At 51.3% G+C, this 20,138-nt stretch overlaps 1 protein-coding gene across 2 annotated transcripts; it reads left to right on the top strand.

The window, feature by feature from the left end:
* Nucleotides 1-160: 160 nt before the first annotated feature.
* On the top strand, nt 161-19,588 carry TMEM63B (transmembrane protein 63B). 2 transcript variants are annotated; one of them, XM_075267316.1, is made up of 24 exons: nt 161-297; nt 8,738-8,951; nt 9,468-9,547; nt 11,182-11,220; nt 11,616-11,706; nt 11,998-12,035; nt 12,520-12,662; nt 13,717-13,768; nt 13,856-13,964; nt 14,158-14,228; nt 14,492-14,572; nt 14,741-14,864; nt 15,290-15,423; nt 15,600-15,737; nt 16,094-16,247; nt 16,423-16,529; nt 16,636-16,722; nt 16,812-16,877; nt 17,148-17,310; nt 17,603-17,708; nt 18,096-18,263; nt 18,424-18,539; nt 18,640-18,720; nt 19,064-19,588. In XM_075267316.1, exons 2-24 carry the CDS (start codon nt 8,760-8,762, stop codon nt 19,238-19,240), a joined length of 2,517 nt encoding a protein of 838 aa, XP_075123417.1. In that variant the 5' UTR covers nt 161-297; nt 8,738-8,759; the 3' UTR covers nt 19,241-19,588. The 2 variants fall into 2 exon arrangements, with proteins under 2 accessions (XP_075123417.1, XP_075123418.1); XM_075267317.1 differs by lacking the exon at nt 11,182-11,220.
* Nucleotides 19,589-20,138: the final 550 nt, after the last annotated feature.

Raw genomic sequence — 20,138 nt, 5'->3', positions numbered from 1 at the left:
GCACTGTCAATCTTCTCTCCACAGTCATAAAATTGTACCTGACAGGTTTTTAAATAAAGCTATTCATTGTTGTAAGAAAATAAACACAGAACGCAAGCACGCAGTGTTTTCGACGTCATGACGCAACTTGGCTCCGCCCTGCGTGCCGGGCCGCAGTGTAGAGGAGGTGGGAGGGCTCTGCTCGTGACGTCACGGACTCTGCCTCCCACCTGCATTGTGTTCGTCCCCGGGCTGAGGAGCTGCGGAACCGGGGACAGCGGGAGTAGACAGCCGGCGAGGAAGTGCCAGCCGCGGCAGGTGAGTGCGGAGGTGACCCGAGAGGCCGCTGATCAGCCCTCTGCCCCCACCTACAGGGCTGTGTGTCTTACTGCAGGGTGGGGTGACTGAGTGTCAGCTCTGCAGCCCAGAAGGGAAATGGGGGCGCTAGACGGGGTCCAGAACTGCGCGCGGCATTGATTGTAGAGTGTCAGCTCTTTGGCTGAGTGTAGGGTTTATTGTTCTAGTGGGTCAGATCAGGGTGCAGAAGGTGACCCCTTTGGCCTGGCAGGGGGTGCTGGGTATTTGCTTTCTTGGGATCAGCATAGGGGTGCGGAGTGTCAGATATTGGGGTGCGGAGAGTCAATCCTTGATATCAGGATGCAAAATGTCATCTCTTGGGGCCGGCCCAGGGGTGCAAAACATCGTCTTCTGAGGATGACCTGGGGGTGCAGAGTGTCAGCTCTTGGGGATAGCCCGAGAGTTCAGAGTGTCAGCTCTTGGGGTTGGCCCAGAGGTGCGGTGCACTGGTTCTTAAGGAAGGCCCAAGGATATAGAACGACAGCTGAAATGGCCCAGGGATGCGAAACGTTGGCTTCTGAGGGTGCAGTGTATCGGTTGTAGGGGATGGCCCAGGGGTGCAGAGCGTCAGCTCTTGGGATCATGGTAGAGTATAACTTCTGAGTCCTGGGGGCCAGTGTTTAGCCTCATCTTTTGAAGTTGGGACAGGCTGCAGAATATCAGCCCTTAGGTTTGGTGCGGAGCATCGGCTTTCGGTGATGGCTCAGGGGTGCGGAGCATGGCAGAGACCAGTGCTGGGGAGCGGAGGGTCAGCTCTTGGGGTTGGGGCAGGAGGCATAAAGAGTCACTGCGGAGTGTCGGTTTGTGGGAATGGGTAGCGCAGGCTATTGAGGATGGCCTGGGGGAGGGGAGCGTTGGCTCAGGGTCATGGTATTATTATTATTGTTTATTTATATAGCTCCATTAATTCCATGGTGCTTTACATTATTGTATTAATTCCATGGTGCTTTACATTTGGGGGTTACATACAATACACAGAATATACAGGTAGATATAATACTGACAGTGATCGGCTGGCACAGTGGGGTAGAGGGCCCTGCCCGCGAGGGCTTACAATCTATGAGGGAAGGGGGTAGAGACAGAAGGAGAGGGGGAGACTGTACAGATGGGGGTGCGGTGATAGTGTTATTGGAGGGTGTAGGCCTTCCTGAATAGGTGAGTCTTCAGGGCCACTGTCAGATCCTGGGGCCAGTGCTTGGTATCAGCTCTTGGGGATGTCCCGGGAGGTGCGGAGCGTCTGCTTGTGGAGATGTCCAGGGCGCTGCGGAGCATCGGCTCTTTGGAATGGCCCGGGGGCTGCGGAGCGTCTGCTCGTGGTGATGGCCCAGGTGGAGCGCAGTGTCGGCTCACGAGGAAGGCCCTGGGGTTTGGAGCGCCTCTGCAGGGTGTCCATCTTGTCTGGCGGGATCAGTCAGCCCTCGGCCTCCATCGTGTCTCTTCTACAAATAGTAGCGTGTTAATAATAAATGAGTGGACATGGGACCTGTGCGGGGGAGGGAAACATCTGGGCCCCAGGGCTCTCTGTCACTTTCTTTTATTCAGTATTTCGTTACTTTGTGTCAGTTCAGTTGTCATTCTGGTTAGCAGTGGGGAGGGGATAGTGATACAATGTGTCCGCTGAATGTTGACAACTCCCAGGAGACTGGACATATTTTGACGTCTGGTCGGACAGGTATCGGGGCTCACCCTGTGACTACAGACAGACCTAATGTCATGAAGCTGAGATAGGGGGAGCTGTTTGATCTCACATTTTACAGCTGCTTCCTTATCTGCCGCCTGTCAGTCAGATGGAGAGGACCTCATAGTCCTCACTCTCCCAAGTGCAGGGTCCAGGCAGCTAAGATAGGGGGAGCTGTTTGTCTTCAGTTACTGCCTGTCACTTGGAGGGGACCCTGAAATCACCTAGTCCCATCTTACAAGGTCAGGAAACAATGTCTGCCCCACTGCTTCTTTTTTTCCCCTCATCTTCCCCTATATCCCTCTCCACCCCTTGCTCCGCAGCACGGTATTGTAGCCCCATTCATCCTCATCTACCAAGTTCATGAATGGAATACCAGAACTACAGTGCATGCTGACACTGGACCAGAAGGAGTGGCTCTAACTGTTGCTGCCTAGCACCTGGTACCTGTGCGGCAGACCTGCGGTGAGTTTCCTGTCCTGGTCAGGTGCTGTTAACCCCTCACATCCCAGTGATCAGTTGCTGGCACAGACCTCTGCTGTGTTTGGCTTGAGGGTTGCTCTTGGCTGAGTCATGATGCTGAAATGATCAAAAAATGTGGTTGATCCAGCTCTGAGCGTGGCTCCTGACATGACAGTGCAGCGTGCTGGTGGAGCGCCCTGTAGTGCGTGTGCTGGGTGTTTCTGGGGCAGAGGTCCCTCATGGTCAGTGATGTCCGGCTGGGCCCTATAGCCCCTGTATGTTCTCTTCTCCATAAGTTTGGGCTGTGGGGAGGCTGCCAGGTGCCATTAGCAGGAGGCTGTAATGCGCCAGGCTTGTGCGGCTGCCAGCGGCTCTCAGTAGATTGCACTTGACCCTGGTGTAAGTGGCACTTAGATGTTCCCGGAATGCAGGAAGCGTCTCCTCCATACCGACATTACCAGGATGTACTCTCCTGCATTGCTGGGCACTATAGATGTCAGGGGACGGACTGCTGCCATCTATAGGGGTTACTGACACACAACACTGGCATTATAGTGACCTGGACATCGGCTGTGACCAAGAGGTGGCCTCATGTCTGGCATAGAACTTGAAGGATCATCTGGGGCCCGGTGAGTTTGTGCCCAATATATAATGGCATAGTATATAAGGAGGGACTATTTGGGGCCCAGTGAGCTTGTGTCCAGTATATTATAGGCAGTATATAGAGACAGATTGTCTGGGGCCTGGTGAGCTTGTGTCCGGTATATAATAGCTCAGTATATAGAGAAGGATTGTCTGGGACCCGGTGAGCTTGTGTCCAGTATATAATAGCTCAGTATATAGAGAAGGATTGTCTAGGACCCGGTGAGCTTGTGTCCAGTATATAATAGCTCAGTATATAGAGACAGATTGTCTGGGACCCGGTGAGCTTGTGTCCAGTATATAATAGCTCAGTATATAGAGAAGGATTGTCTGGGACCTGGTGAGCTTGTGTCCAGTATATAATAGCTCAGTATATAGAGAAGGATTGTCTGGGACCCGGTGAGCTTGTGTCCAGTATATAATAGCTCAGTATATAGAGATGGATTATCTGGGACCTGGTGAGCTTGTGTCCAGTATATAATAGCTCAGTATATAGAGAAGGATTGTCTGGGACCCGGTGAGCTTGTGTCCAGTATATAATAGCTCAGTATATAGAGAAGGATTGTCTGGGACCCGGTGAGCTTGTGTCCAGTATATAATAGCTCAGTATATAGAGAAGGATTGTCTGGGACCCGATGAGCTTGTGTCCAGTATATAATAGCTCAGTATATAGAGAAGGATTGTCTGGGACCCGGTGAGCTTGTGTCCAGTATATAATAGCTCAGTATATAGAGAAGGATTGTCTGGGACCCGGTGAGCTTGTGTCCAGTATATAATAGCTCAGTATATAGAGAAGGATTGTCTGGGACCCGGTGAGCTTGTGTCCAGTATATAATAGCTCAGTATATAGAGACGGATTGTCTGGGACCCGGTGAGCTTGTGTCCAGTATATTTCATGTTAATAATTTAACAGATTAAAAAGTCAGGAAAATTCCACGGTGAACTGGAGGAGAATCTACAATCCTATGCGTATCGTGGACCTGTTTCACCTTGATCACACACATATATATATATATATATATATATATATATATATATATATATATATATATATGATTGTCCGGGGCCCGGTGAGCTTGTGTCCAGTATGTATTATCTCAGTATACAGAGAAGAATTTTTCTTATTTTTTTATGTAGATTGTCAGCCCCATATAGGGATCACAATATACATGTCTTTTTGCTATCAGTATGTCTTTGTAGAATGGGAGGAAATCCACGCAAACACAGGGAGAACATACAAACTCATTGCAGATGTTGTTCCTGGCGGGATTCAAACCCAGAACTCCAGCGCTGCAAGGCTGCAGTGCTAACCACTGAGCCACCCTGTTGCCCCGAGTATACAGGGAAGAATCGTCTGGGTGAGCTTGTATCCAGTATATTATGGCTCACTGACAGGTGTTCTTGTAGGATTATCTCGGTGTCCGCCATCGGGTGGGTGTGGGCTCCTGTAATTTTGCTTGGTTCATGATTTTGTCCCCCAGTTCCTTCGCCTTCCACCCAGTGCCATTTGCTGACAATCCTCCAGTGACCACAAAGTCCTTATCACAGTCAGCAGATGATCTGAGAGCAACAGTGTTCAGCGGTTCATATTGTCCTATGGTGAACTAAACGTGACTGGGTGGGGGGGAGCATTGGGCTCATGGGGCTGTGGCCGGCTGCTCACTACTTACATCCAGTAAGAACATCCAGTGCCTGAAAACACTGACCTAGTCCTGCTCACACAGCTGAGGGTTTGTTATAATGTTTCAGTGCATGTCAGCCTGGAGTAACATGCCTGTCTATGCTGATACATTGTGACCAGCCAGTGTCTATATATGTACAGATATGACTCTTCCTATACCCAGACAGTGTACACAGTGTAAGGAACGTGAAAGTAACCTCAGATGTCACCAAGTGACCCCAAGCAAAGAAATCCTCCTGCACAAGACTTCAGTCCCTGCTTCCTGTCTGCTGAGATTGTGCCATGTCAGGACTGTCTGCTTATTACACAAGAGACCTAAAAGTAGGAAAAGAGAACCAAGAAAGGAGGCAAAAATATTAGACTTGGTTATTCTGGAGTCAACATCCCATTGAATGGATATCAGGTGTGAGCGGGCAACGGGAATCAAGAAGTCTTCACAATGTGTGTTTATAGAAGTGAATCATGGCATGAGCCAAGGAGATTTCTGAGGACCTCACAAGAAGACTTGTTATACTGATCAGGCTGGAAAAGGTGACAAAACCATCTGTAAGGAGTTGGGCTCCTCCGGTCTACAGTCAGACAGAATATTTACAGATGGAGAAAATTCTGGACCGTAATTACCCCCCTAGGAGTGATTGACCAAGAGCAAGGTGTGTCATAGGCTGTGACGTCCAAGGTAACCTCTAAGGAGGACACTGAACCATAATGGTATGTATGGTAGGACTGCGAGGAGAAAGCTGCTGCTCCTCAGAGAGAACATGGCTGCCTGTCTGCAGATTACTAAATATCATCTGGACTAGTCAGAAGGTTATGGGAACAAAGTCCTGAGGATGGAGAAGACCAGAATAGAACTTATGAGAAGTGTTATATTTGGAGAAAGGAAAACCCTGTAATATAAGGGCGGGTTCACACCTGCGCCCGGTCTCCGCTTTCGGGTTTCCATGTTCTGCCGAGAGAAACTGGACAGGAGACGGAAATCCCAAGGTCAGTTTTCAAACGTATTCACTTGAATGGGTTTGCAAAGTGGCTGCCTGTGAGCGTCTTCTGCCTCTCCGCGGCGAAAAGTTTTGTTTTTTACCGGACACAAAGTCCTGCATGTCCGACTTTGTGTCCGTTTAAAAAACAAACAAACAAAACAAAAACAGTTTTACTACGGAGAGGCAGAAGACACTCACAGGCGGTCACTTTGCAAACCCATTCAAGTGAACGGGTTTGAAAACTGACCTTGGGATTTCCGTCTCTTGTCCAGTTTCTCTTGGCAGAAGATGGAAACCCGAAAGCAGAGACCGGGCGCAGGTGTGAACCCGCCCTCACATAAAAACCTCATGTATGACCCTGGTACTGGTAGTATCTTGGTACGGTCTGTTTACCATCTGTGACCCCCGCTGCTGGTAGTGTCATGGTACAGGCCTGTATTTCTGCATCTGGGCCGGAACCGCTCGCCATCATTGATAGAAACATAAATTTTACTAAAAAAAATGTTAAAGAAAATATCCAGACATCTGTCATTTAGATCAAGGTTCATCTCAGAATTTTGAGAACCCAGGTCATGTAGTGAGACAACGATAAGTCCTTCTACCAAAGGATGGAGAAAGAAGAAGAAGAAAGTGAAAGTTTTATGGCCAAGTCCAGCCCAATAGAAATGTAGTTGAAGGAGCTGAAGATGTTTTGTTCGGGGGAACAGACAAAAATCCCTCCAAGACGATGTGCAGGACTAACCGACTGTTACCGGAGATGTTCAGCTACAGCACAAGTCAGTCACTCCGGATACTGACAGCGAAGGGTCACTTACTTTACCGCTCACCGATATGTTATACTGGGTCTAGGACTTGTGTAAATATCTGTTGTAGTTTTAGGTCACTCCACTATATATCCTTGTACAATCGTCCCCCTCCCTGCGATGTGTTTATAAACATTTGTCGTGTCTACCCCGGGTCCAGCCAGGTGACTGTTATCTCTTGCTGTCTCAGCGCTTCTCCTGTCTCATCCTCCTAAGTCTCCTCCACCAGCAGAGAAAATCCCCACAAGGTGACCCATCTGGAGCATGTGTGAGGGATCCGGGACACCGAGCATACACAGCTCTATCTCCGGCCACAGAGCCCTCTGTTGGCCCTGCCCCCTCTACCTATGCTTTCAGGTATCAGAGACTCTTGGCTGCAGGGTCCACCTCTTGCCCACTAGGCCCGCTCTCGGCCCCTACCCTGTACCTGTATATTCAGGTATCAGAGACTCGTGGCCGCATGGTCCACCTCTTGGCCACTGGGCCCACTCTCGGCCCCAACTCTTGGCCACTGGGCCCACTCTCGGCCCCTACCCTGTACCTGTATTTTCAGATATCAGAGACTCGTGGCCGCATGGTCCACCTCTTGGCCACTGGGCCCGCTCTCGGCCCCTACCCTGTACCTGTATTTTCAGGTATCAGAGACTCGTGGCCGCATGGTCCACCTCTTGGCCACTGGGCCCACTCTCGGCCCCGACTCTTGGCCACTGGGCCCGCTCTCGGCCCCTACCCTGTACCTGTATTTTCAGGTATCAGAGACTCGTGGCCGCATGGTCCACCTCTTGGCCACTGGGCCCACTCTCGGCCCCAACTCTTGGCCACTGGGCCCACTCTCGGCCCCTACCCTGTACCTGTATTTTCAGATATCAGACTCTTGACCACAGGGCCCACTCTCAGCCCCACCTCTTGGCCACGGGGCCCGCTCTCGGCCCCTACCCTGTAGCTGTATTTTCAGGTATCAGACTCTTGACCACAGGGCCCACTCTCTGCCCCTACCCTGTACCTGTATTTTCAGGCATCCGAGACTCTTGGCTGCAGGGTCCACCTCTCTGCCCCTACCCTGTACTTTCAGGTATCAGAGACTCGTGGCCGCATGGTCCACCTCTTGGCCACTGGGCCCACTCTCTGCCCCTACTCTTGGCCACTGGGCCCGCTCTCAGCCCCTACCCTGTAGCTGTATTTTCAGGTATCAGACTCTTGACCACAGGGCCCACTCTCAGCCCCACCTCTTGGCCACGGGGCCCGCTGTCTGGCCCCGCCCCCTGTTCCTGTATTTTCAGGTATCGGAGACTCTTGGCCGTAGAGATTGGATTCCTCTTCTTATCTTGAGGTTCCTGTCGCGTTTCTCCCTCTGGTTGGTGATGTGAGTGTCAGCTCTTGAGTTCGGATCGTGCGCCCTCTGGCAAACACACAACCGCCCCTGCACCCTGCAAATGTGTCACATGTCACCAAGACCCTGGCCATACTGCCGTAACCTAGGAGATGGAGCCGAGTGACTCACAACCCCACGTTGGCAGTGTTAACCCCGTACTGCTCGGAGAGCGATGCATCACCTCAACCAAACGGATTATGTTCATACCTGGTGGTGGAGTCACATGACCAGCGCTTCCTTATTGGGCCGCCATGACACTTGGTGTACATGAGTCACATTATGTAGCCCGGCGTGGAACTCAGAGATAAGTGAGTAGGTGACCGCGCTGTGGCATCGTCCAGGGAGTCTCCGCTCAAAGCCCAACACACCACAGGCCGCAGGTGATGATTTGGGGAGGGGGGGGGGTCAATGAACTTTCCCGCACCCAGAAATGGATGACTGATTAATGTGTAGTCATTTATGTCCCTGAAGAGCTGACGCTCCATCAGAGGGGGAGGGGCTTATGTGACATAATACAAGAGACGGGGTGTCTGTAATACAATACTGATGTGGATAACCCCCCCTTCCCGGGCTTCTATAATATATACAGCGGGTACATGGAGTGTGGGGCGTATAGAGTTAGTGATGATGAAGGCTACATGGTGTGGGGGTCAGTGATATGTAGTACATGTTGGGGGTAGTCTGTGGTTAGTGATAAGGGGTACATGGTGCGGGGTCTGCAGTTGATAATAATGGGGGGCGGTTTGGGGACGTCTCAGAGTTAATGATCTGTTCTTCTCCTTGCAGGCTGGAGAATGCTAAAGCAGCCATGACCCCCTTCTTTCTGGGCACCTTGGCCTCTATGGGCACCAGCGCCACCACCTCTTGCAGTGGAGCCGGCTGTAACAATGTCACCACCAAGGATTACTGCTACAGCGCCCGCATTCGCAGCACCGTACTGCAGGGCCTGCCATTCGGTGGAGTGCCCACTGTGCTGGCGCTGGACTTCATGTGCTTTCTGGTACGTATGGCTGGGGGGGGGGTGTCAGGTCTAGGGGTGAAGTGCCTGACCACATCAGTGCTTGCCCACAGACAGGTGCCCATCAGGGTGTAGATATTAATGTGGGTGGTGATCACGATCTCTTTGTTATCAGTCCCCGTCCTCTGGCTGCTGGTCCTTGTCCAGTCCCAGCATTGGGGGGCTCAGCTGCTTCCTTGGGGGTCTGTGACTCAGCTGCTGGGTCACCAGTGATAATTATCTCATGTACTTTTTTTTTCTCCTGTGGGTTTTCTCGCCGCTCGCATGACTCACCCAGAGCGAGCGGGCAGCATGATTTTGGAGTGAGCAGCTCTGCCGCCCTCTGGTGTCCACAAAGCTCAGTGCAGACTGGACTAACACTAGCTGCTGGGACCCTAGAGGCCCTGGAGTCGAGGGAGGGGGGGGGGGGGGTGAACATCAGGTGTTTATATTCCTCGTGTGTTCGCAGAGCTGGATGTATTGTCAGATATCATCATATAGAAATCTTTACCTCCTCAGGCTCTGCTCTTCGTCTTCTCTATCCTGAGGAAGGTGGCGTGGGACTATGGGCGGCTGGCGCTGGTCAGTGATGCTGACAGGTGGGTCTACTCATTGCTTATTATAAGGTTAACGTGGCCATATGATCTCATGGTGAACAACAGAGGGGCAAACACAGGAGGATGGAGAGTGGGTACGGGGAAAACACAGGAGGATGGGGAGAGGGTAGGAGCAAACACAGGAGGATGGGGAAAAGATACAGGGTAGTCATCGGAAGAAGGGGAGAGAGTGGGGGCTGGTTACTGGAGGAAGGGGAGAGGGTACGGGGTAAACACAGAAGGGAGGAATGAGGGTACGGGGCAGTCACCGGTAGAAGGGGAGATGGTACAGGGCAAATACAGGAGGGAGGGGGAGAGGGTATGGGGAAAACACAGGAGGATGGGGAGAAGATACGGGGTAGTCACCGGAAGAAGGGGAGAGAGTGGGGGCTGGTTACTGGAGGAGGGGGAGAGGGTACGGGGTAAACACAGGAGGGAGGAATGAGGGTACGGGCACAGGGCAAATACAGGAGGGAGGGGGTATGGGGTGGTTACTGGAAGGAAGGAAGAGTTTGCGGGGCAGTCATCTGTGGGAAGGGAGAGGGTACAGGGCGGTTACTGGATTGAGGGTAGAGGGGGCAGCGTGGTCACTGGAGAGAGGAGAGGGTACAGGCAGACACAGGAGGGAGGGGGGGGGGGGGAGGACTGTAACCAAAGTGGTTATGGAGGATGGGAAATATCCCTGATATTTGGCTGAGCGCTGCTCTGAAGCTTCAGGGTGTTGCTCTGGCTCATGTGTGATAACCTTTTTGTACGTTGTAGATTTGTATGTTGTCATGTGTAATATTATCTGTATCACATCCCTAATGGCAGAGATGAGCGGCACTACAGGACACTGCTTATCTCTGCACAAGATGAGAGGCAGATCACACTTTGCAGGATCTTCCTTATCCAATGGTTACTGACATCTACAGTGTACAGCATTTACAGTTCTGTGCCCCAGCTGCTACAGAACCTCCTAGTACACACACAAACTGCCGCAGAAGCTCATAATATACACCTCAGCTGCTGCAGAACATCATAGTAGGCACCTTGGCTGCCACAGGGCCTCATAGTTCATGCCTCAGAACATCACTATAAATAGAATGAGGTATCGCCTTATTCTTCAAAAAGTGGTTCTGCAGCAGCTGAGGTGTGGATTATGAGGTTCTGCAGCATTCAAGGCATGGATTATGAGGTTCTGCAGCAGCTGAGGTGTGGATTATGAGGTTCTGCAGCATTCAAGGCATGGATTATGAGGTTCTGCAGCAGCTGAGGTGTGGATTATGAGGTTCTGCAGCATTCAAGGCGTGGATTATGAGGTTTTGCAGCCATCGAGGCATGGATTATGAGATTCTGCAGCAGCTGAGGTGTGGATTATGAAGTTCTGCAGCAGCTGATGCGTGGATTATGAGATTCTGCAGCAGCTGAGGTTTGGATTATGAGTTTCTGCAGCAGCTGATGCGTGGATTATGAGGTTCTGCAGCAGCTGAGGTGTGGATTATGAGGTTCTGCAGCAGCTGAGGCCTGTACATTGACAAACAACTTGCGCGTTCTTACATGTGTGGACTCCTGTTACCCAGTAGGGGGCGTGTTCTCCCATATGATGATGTGGTGTGGCTGTAATCGTTGTCTGGTGTTTTTGTCCCCCATTTCAGGCAGAGGCGCCGGCGCAGGTTCCTCGAGGAGCGGGAATAGTACGTCCTGTGTGTTGTGTGTCTCTAATACCAGGGTGAATCACAGCGGCTGCTCTCGTCCTCTCTAACACACTGATGCATGCGGTTCTGTCTCTTTTCACTTCGGAGGTGTCTCTGGAAGCCCCTGCCCCATTATCCCACCACACCCTGTGTCTCTCCTCTTGGTGGATGCTGGAGGTTGTAGTTCCACAACCAGAGGGGGGGTAACAGGGTGGTCAGTCTGATAGACACCGAGTGGTCTGGGGTTTGGTGGGTCGGGGGCTTCCTCCTCCTGCATGAGACAGGGATCTCCTCCTCTTCTGAGCGATGATTAACCCTTTCTGCAGCTGGTGCCTCCTCTGACCTCTGCCGATCTATCACTTCCTCAGTTTTATGAGCCTTCTCTTCCTCCGTAGTGTGGCCTCCGCAATGCATTCTGAAAGCCATGACCGCTATGAGCGCCTGACTTCCGTCTCCAGCTCCGTGGACTTAGACCAAAGGGATAACGTGAGTACGGGGATCGGTGGGAGTCAGAGGGTCGGTTTATGGAGTTTGTCTACTGTGTGTCTGGTCACCTATAAATAAAGCTTCACCACTGATCTTCTGAACTGGTGCTGCTCACACAGCTGCTGACTTTGCTACAGTGTATCGGTCTGGAGTTCACAGAGGATTGTCTAAACTGGATACATTGTAACAAACTCAGCTGTCTGATCTTGTGGTCAGGTACAATATGGCGGACCTGCCACTATATACCGGGGTGTTATGTACAGTAACACAATGTCTTGTAATCCTCTACAGGGATTCTGCTCCTGGCTGACGGCAATCTTCAGGATCAAGTGAGTTCTCCCCTGTAATCCCCTAATCCTCAGATTACACCCCTCTTACTGGGGGAGGGGCAGAAACTGGACTGATATGCTCAGGCTCCTGGAAAGCTGAGTGACATTTACTGGGGCCAGTGATACAGCTCCTTAAAGGGTTTCCGTAACGTCTAATAGGTGGATGGGGGTCTCGCCTCTGGGGGTCCCCTGACCGCAGCATTCTGCAAGCAGAGGCTGAATGGAGCAGAGGTCATTCATGACCCCTGTACTTCAGGGGTCCATGGTTACACCATAGATTGGCAAAACCCCTTAAAGGGCTGCAGCCAGCTTTCCTTGGACTTGCACTTATACGCTACTACAGATTTGTCATTCAGGTGTGTGGGAAAGTTGTGTAGTAGTCTATGACACGGAGGATAGTCTATGACTTGGGGGCAGTAGTCTATTACATGGGGGCAGGGGGTTCTGATCCGATCACTGAGGTTTATTGTACGTTATCTCCCAGGGATGATGAAATCCGGGAGAAGTGCGGAGCAGACGCCGTCCATTACCTGTCCTTCCAGCGGCACATCATCGGTCTGCTGGTGGTGGTTGGAGTCTTATCTGTCGGCATCGTCTTACCAGTCAACTTCTCGGGAGACCTTCTTGGTGAGGCTTATATATAAGAAATATACAAGTAATGATATGGATCAGTATATACAGCACCAGTGAGGTACAGAAGACATGCATGACCTCTACTAGGGGAACAGTGAGGATTCAGGGCCATACCACCTCTACTAGGGGGACAGTGAGGATTCAGGGCCATACCACCTCTACCAGGGGGACAGTGAGGATTCAGGGCCATACCACCTCTACCAGGGGGACAGTGAGGATTCAGGGCAGTACCACCTCTAGCAGGGGGATAATAATAATAATAATAAATTTTACTTATATAGCGCCAACATATTCAGCAGCGCTGTACAATTTATAGGGTTCAAATACAGACAGAAAGATGCATAACAAATAAAGTCATTTCACACAATGGGACTGAGGGCCCTGCTCACAAGAGCTTACAATCTATGAGGTAGAGGGGGTGACACAAGGGATAGTAGGGGGATAGTGAGGATACAGGACCATACCACCACTACCAGGGGGTTAGTAAGAATACAGGGCTGTACCGCCTCTACCAGGGGGTTAGTGAGGGTACAGGGCTGTACCACCTCTACCAGGGGGTTAGTAAGAATACAGGGCTGTACCGCCTCTACCAGGGGGTTAGTGAGGATACAGGGCTGTACCACCTCTACCAGGGGGTTAGTGAGGATACAGGGCTGTACCACCTCTACCAGGGGGTTAGTAAGAATACAGGGCTGTACCGCCTCTACCAGGGGGTTAGTGAGGATACAGGGCTGTACCACCTCTACCAGGGGGTTTGTAAGGATACAGGGCTGTACCACCTCTACCAGGGGGTTAGTGAGGATACAGGGCTGTACCACCTCTACCAGGGGGTTAGTGAGGATACAGGGCTGTACCACCTCTACCAGGAGATAGTGAAGATACAGGACCAGACCACCTCCCTGTCCTCCAGAGTAGACCTAATTAGTCATGTGACTCCCGTAGATTAGGGGCAATGTCGCCCTTTCCATGGTTGTGAGGGGTTAGTTCTGTTTTGCCTTCTAAAAATTTTCTTCATGTCTGATTTTTTCTTCTGTTTTCTCTACCACAGAAAACAATGCCTACAGCTTTGGGCGGACGACGATCGCCAACCTGAACTCCAGGTGAGATTCTTGTCCTCCGACATACATTACCTTTACAATACCGCCTGTTGTCTGACCCCCGCTGTGACCCGTCTCCCCATTCTCCAGGAACAACCTGCTCTGGCTGCACACCATCTTCGCCTTTCTCTACCTGCTGCTCACAGTTTACAGCATGAGGCGACACACGTCCAAGATGCGCTACAAGGAGGATGACCTGGTAATGTGTCCCCTGAGCCCCTCTCTTCACCTCTTCTTATATAGATTATGTTGTCACTTTGGGGAGGGGGCGGTGCATGCAGTGACTTATACACATTCAGGATGATGTGGTTGGTATCCTCTGTGCCCCTCAGAAGGCTGCTCCCCCGCCCACTTAGGGGTGCCAATAAACCTCCCCATGTTCTCTTGTACAGGTGAAACGCACGCTCTTTATCAACGGGATATCCAAGTACGCCGAACCCGAGAAGATCAAGAAACATTTTGAGTAAGTGGTAGAGTTATGTGTGATGTCTCTGGGTCTGAGGGGTGGTCTCCTATGATGGGGTCTTGGAGAATGGAGACGGTCACTTGTGTCATGGAGGGTTAGGCACTGGGTTAAAATCTCCGTATGAGGGGTGGGCTCTTGTCATAGGATCCCTTGGTCAAGGGACACTCCCTTCAGGGGACACTTTTGTGTAATGGGGTCTCTAGATCAGGGGGCGTTCTCTCTGATGGGCTGGTTTATCATTAAGTCTCTGTCTCTTGTAGAGAAGCATACACCAACTGCACCGTCCTGGAGGCTCGGCCATGCTATGATGTCGCCAGACTGATGTTCCTGGACGCAGAGAGGTAAAGACCCCGAAGACCGAATCCAGTGAAACTCCAGTGCTGTAACCCCCTCTCTATATGAGCCACCCAACCCCCTCCCCCCGCCCTCATCCTCTTCACCCCTCACTCTCCACCAGATCACACTTTCTTACTGACTGCCAATTTCCTTTTCTTTCCCGATTTCTACAGGAAGAAGGCGGAGCGCGGTCGCGTGTACTTCACTAACCTGCTAAACAGAGACAATCTCCAGTCCTTCATCAACCCCAAACCCTGCGGACACCTCTGCTGCTGCGAGATCAAAGGCTGTGAGCAGGTGCGGAGGATGGGGAGAGTAGGGAACACATGGATCTAAGATGGCGGGGAATACGGTTCAGGGCTCTACAAATATATTTGGGCGCAGTAAGATTACATACCTGGGGGAAAGTGGGGCGTTATAAAGCTCTCGGTGCTGAGCTAACACTAACTACAAGAGTTGTTAATCCCGCTGGAATGCCGCCCCCTAGTGACTCCTTTTCCTGCACTCTCTCCTGCCCTCTTTGGCATGTACAGGGCTGTGCAGACATAGTACAGGTGGATGCAGGTACTTGGTATATATAAAGGTACTTGTCGCGGGGTGTGATAGATCTGGTTGATCCTCCCTCCAGAAAGGCTCCTTTTAGCTTTTTTTTTTTTTTTTTTTTTTTGGGGGGGGGGGGGGTAGTCTTGTCTGTGCAATTTTTATGACTGCTGTGTCTGCAGGTGGAGGCCATAGAATATTACACCAAGCTGGAGCAGCGGCTGAAGGAAGAATACAAGAAGGAGAAGGAGAAAGTCAATGAGAAGCCCCTGGGAATGGCCTTCGTCACATTTCACAATGAGGCCATCACCGCCCTGTAAGTCCAGTGTATGGTGCACGTGACCCCTCCCCCACCATATTGTGTGTGTGACCGCCAAATACTGCACTGCAATACCCACCATCCTATATCTGTGGCCCCCTTAGCCCTCGGAGCAGTATTATTCTGTAAATCCTCAGTAACCTCGATATTTTGCTTGTACTTTCTTCCTGCAGGATCCTGAAGGATTTCAATGCTTGTAAATGTCACGGCTGCAGCTGTCGGGGGGAACCCAAATACTCCTCCTGCAGTGATGCTCTGCATGTCCAGAACTGGGCTGTGACCTACGCCCCAGACCCCCAGAACATCTACTGGTGAGTATTGTGGGGCCCCGGGGGGATGCAGGCTGGAGCCAATACTGGGAGACCAAAGAAATTGTAAAAGATTGGCTTGGACCGGGGCAGCCATAGATTTTTTTTTTTTTTGGCTCCCCCATCTCTCAGGGGACCGGTGCAGTAACCCCACTGACTCTTTATATACTTGGTGATTCCTGGTTCTAAGGAGTCAGAGCTGCAGGGCAGGGTCATGTGATGCCTCTCAGCTCTGCTGATTGGCTGGGCAGAGGAGGGTCATTCACATGCAGTATTCGTTCACCCTCTCTGATACTTTATACAGGTAGTGCATGCTCGGGCGCTCACAGTTGACCTTGACCTGTCCTTGTCGTCCACAGGGAGCACCTCTCTACCCGAGGCTTCCTCTGGTGGATCCGCTGCCTGATCATAAACGTCATCCTCTTCCTCCTCCTCTTCTTCCTCACCACTCCGGCCATCATCATCACCACCATGGACAAGTTTAATGTCACCAAACCTGTGGAGTATCTAAATGTAAGTCTATGGAGGGGGAAACTACAAGTGACCCCGAGCACTCTCCTGGCCTGTGATGGACATTGGGGTAACCAGAGACCTGTAACTGATCCACTGTCTGTAGCCTGCATGGCAGCCGCGGTCGTCTTCTGGCGCTGATCACATGACCAAGCGTGTCACTTCTTTCCTTCTGCAGAATCCGATCATCACTCAGTTCTTCCCCACCCTGTTACTATGGGCGTTCTCTGCTCTCCTCCCCACCATTGTCTACTACTCTGCTTTCTTCGAGGCGCACTGGACGAGGTATGGCGCTCACTTCACGGAACATGGATCTTTACATTTGCACTTGCTCTGGCACAGTGCAAGCGGCCTCCATTACCAGACCGTCTCACCGCTTCTCTTATTACAGGTCGGGTGAGAATCGCACAACAATGCACAAGTGTTACACCTTCCTCATCTTCATGGTGCTGCTACTGCCATCACTGGGACTCAGCAGGTGATATATGGCTCCTGTACCGCTGCCATCTTGTCCACCATCTCCATCGCTCACAGTAACCCTTGTCTTCCTCTCTGTTTCCCTTTCAGCCTGGACTTGTTCTTCCGCTGGCTCTTTGATCAAAAGTTTCTGGCAGAAGCGACCATCAGGTTTGAGTAAGTAATGGCTGTGGCCTGTGAGAGGAGTCCCCTTACCCTCCATGCTAAGCGCTGAGCCATGCGGGGAGGGGGTGGCATCAGCAGTGAGACTAGATGGTTCTGTTCAATATGGCGTCTTCTCTATAAGTGGAGTATCCTCCATACTACTGTTACCTATCACATGTCTGTGCTGCCCCCTTCTGGTTATCTTGAATCATTATTGTATGTTGGCCACCTTGTATTTTGAGTGCACATAGTCATAGTAGTGTTCTCCATCCCCCTCTCCAGGTGCGTGTTCCTCCCAGATAATGGAGCCTTCTTCGTAAATTATGTCATCGCCTCTGCCTTCATTGGTAACGCCATGGACCTGCTCCGTATTCCAGGTCTACTGATGTACATGATCCGCTTGTGCCTGGCGCGTTCTGCTGCAGAGCGCAAAAATGTCAAACGGGTGAGTAACTGCAGAAAGGACCTAGTAATAAACTGTGAAGCATAGACGGTATAGGGGCAGGGATGGATCTAAGGTCAGGATGTAGGAGGGGCTGTGGCGCTGCGGGGAGGGGCGAATTACAGTATGAGTGGACAGTTCTTCTGCTATTCTTATCTAAGACATACAGAAAGGATCTCAGGATGTTACTGTGCCAGGGCGGGGAGATGATAACTTATGTATCATTGTATAAGTAGATCAGGGCCTTGTCATTCTATCCATGTTAGTTACGGATATCTTTTCTCTTCCCCCCCAGCATCAGGCTTATGAGTTTCAGTTTGGCGCGGCCTATGCCTGGATGATGTGTATATTCACCGTGGTGATGACCTACAGCATCACATGTCCGATCATCGTGCCGTTCGGTGAGTGAATTTTCGCAAAGTGGTCATAAGCTAATGACACGTGACCATCTTGAAACCCTCCCAACATCATCTGAGCCGTGGCCTTCCTGACCCCTCCTGGTCACCAATTAGAGCTGTCCCATCCTGACCCCTCCTGGTCACTATCTAATGAGCCGTCCCATCCTGACCCCTCCTGGTCACCATCTAAATGAGCCCATCACATCCTGATCCTTTCTAGTCACCTTTTAATGAGTCGTCCTATCTTGATTCCTCCTGGTCACCATCTATTGATCAGTCCCGTCTAATAACCTCATGGTCAGCATTTTATGAGCCATCCCATTCCGTCACAGCCTCCCCCCCCCTCCTTCATATAATGTGTCTCTGATTTGGTGACTCTTTTGGCACCAGGCCTCATGTACATGCTGCTGAAGCATCTGGTGGATCGGTATAACCTGTACTACGCCTACCTGCCCGCCAAACTGGACAAGAAGATCCACTCCGCAGCTGTGAGTCAGGTGGTGGCAGCGCCCATCCTCTGCCTCTTCTGGCTGTTGTTCTTCTCCACGGTCAGGACTGGTGAGTAACCTTCTACTCATGTGCTTGTTAGTATGAGGGGCCGGATCCAGTTCATGGATGCGGAGGATGAGCTGTAGAATAAATTGTTGTGTAGTGATAAGTGAATTATAACAAGTAGCGCCTGTCACCTGGAGATAACTGCTGGTCTTGTGTCCCGCAGGGTTCCTGGCACCCACCTCCATGTTCACGTTTGTCGTCCTGGTGATCACCATCGTCATTTGCCTGTCGCACGTCTGTTTTGGACACTTTAAGTACCTTAGCGCTCACAACTACAGGGTAAGTCTGTTGATGTGTCGCCAGTCGTAGCACCAAGTTCTGCTCCGCTGTAATTCTGCGCTCCAGTTACACTCAATGTATTCTGATTGTCCTTAACCAGATTGATCACACGGAGGTGAACGCCATCGATGGACCTCCGAATGGTCGCCCAGCGTCCAACGCCTCTTCTCAGAAGTCTGCAGTAAGTCTTGCGCCAAATCCTGCTATGCAGAGACGATGGTGACCAATGCCAGAATGGATGTAGAAATGGGGTCTAATCAAGCCCCTTATAAATTATACACCCATTACAAATCTGACAATCTCATCCATCCCCTTTAAAAGTCTGAATCTTTTTGTCACACCCCTTAACATATTTATATTGGCCATAGCCTTTAAATTTGCATTATTAGCCACATCCCATAAACTATTTGCATTGCTAGCCCCACCTCTCACAGTGTCTGCATTAGCCACGCCCCTTAACTGCTCTTTCTCATTAGCCCCGCCTCTCCCGTGTCTCCATTGACCCTGCTCTTGTCTTTCTGTAGAAGTACATCGCTCAGGTCCTGCAGGACTCCTCGGCAGACAGTGAACCCACCGGTGACAGCGAGGATGCGGAGGAGCAGGGGTCTCAGGATGAAGAGATGATCAACGCAGACAACACGCAGGACGCAGAGTTCCAGTCGTGCGAGGACAGTCTCATTGAGAATGAGATCCACCAGTGACGGTGGAGCGACGGAGGGAAGATACTACCGGTACTCGCCCTGCAAACTTTTGTCGTCTTCAGTGACTTGTGTCCCGGAGGGGGAGGGGTCCTGCCCTCTGGATGATGAGGCAATAAGGCACCAGGAGCTGGCTGCAGTGTACGCCATTAGACTGACATCGCTCGTCCGCCGCTGCCCCGATGACTCCATGTTTGCACAGACGCTGCCTGCTGTCTATATGTTCTGTGTTAGCTACATCCGTGCACTCGCGCTGTCTGCTCTATGTTCTGTGGAAAAATTACTGCTGCTCGGAGAGGATGGGGGCAGCACGTCTCATGGGGAAGGGAAGGATGGCACGGCACACGTGGTGGTGGGGGGAGGGTCAGAGAGGTGAATGGGGGGGGAGAGTGCTCTGTGATTGATGGCCTGGACATTACACTGACGTGTGGTGACCAATTATGGTGTGGATGGTGGCCACATGGCGGATGTGATACAAGTCATGTGTTGTGTGCAATGTACTGGGGTCTGTACTGCTGGATCAGTGTGTCGCTGGGTGTGGTCACTGTGCGTTTACATTATTATTATTGCATGTTCGGTAGCGTTCCCCGTGTGCGTGCCGTCCGCCCTGCCTCCCACTCATCTCTCTGTGCTAGCCCCCGCCTCCTATATATAGTGACACTAACATTCCCCATCCCTGACAGAGCTGGACTCCTCCTTATACCTTGTACAGAACAAGCTCCGCCTCCAGGAACACTCCTCTGAGGGAGGGCTGATCTACAGAGACTCCGCCTACTCTGCACTGTTTTTACCCCTGATGACCCCCTACGCTGAGCAGCTGCCTCTCCCCCATGGGACTTGTGTTGTATCTAAGCTACAATGGTGTAAGACATTATCCTGCACGGACGCAGTGGGCGGAGAC

Source organism: Leptodactylus fuscus, chromosome 3 (assembly GCF_031893055.1).
Source record: "Leptodactylus fuscus isolate aLepFus1 chromosome 3, aLepFus1.hap2, whole genome shotgun sequence".
NCBI classification, from domain to species: Eukaryota; Metazoa; Chordata; class Amphibia; order Anura; family Leptodactylidae; genus Leptodactylus; species Leptodactylus fuscus.
The sequence above is the reverse complement of the archived record's forward strand: the minus strand, read 5'-3'. Positions and strand labels throughout refer to the sequence as shown.

What these genes read in the sequence shown, in the direction of transcription:
- TMEM63B (XM_075267316.1), top strand. Translation starts at nt 8,760, where the DNA reads ATGACCCCCTTCTTTCTGGGCACCTTGGCCTCTATGGGCACCAGCGCC. An exon ending in ACTTAGACCAAAGGGATAAC is followed by an intron (nt 11,707 to 11,997) that starts GTGAGTACGGGG and finishes AATCCTCTACAG; the next exon opens with GGATTCTGCTCCTGGCTGAC. An exon ending in ATCGCCAACCTGAACTCCAG is followed by an intron (nt 13,769 to 13,855) that starts GTGAGATTCTTG and finishes CCCATTCTCCAG; the next exon opens with GAACAACCTGCTCTGGCTGC.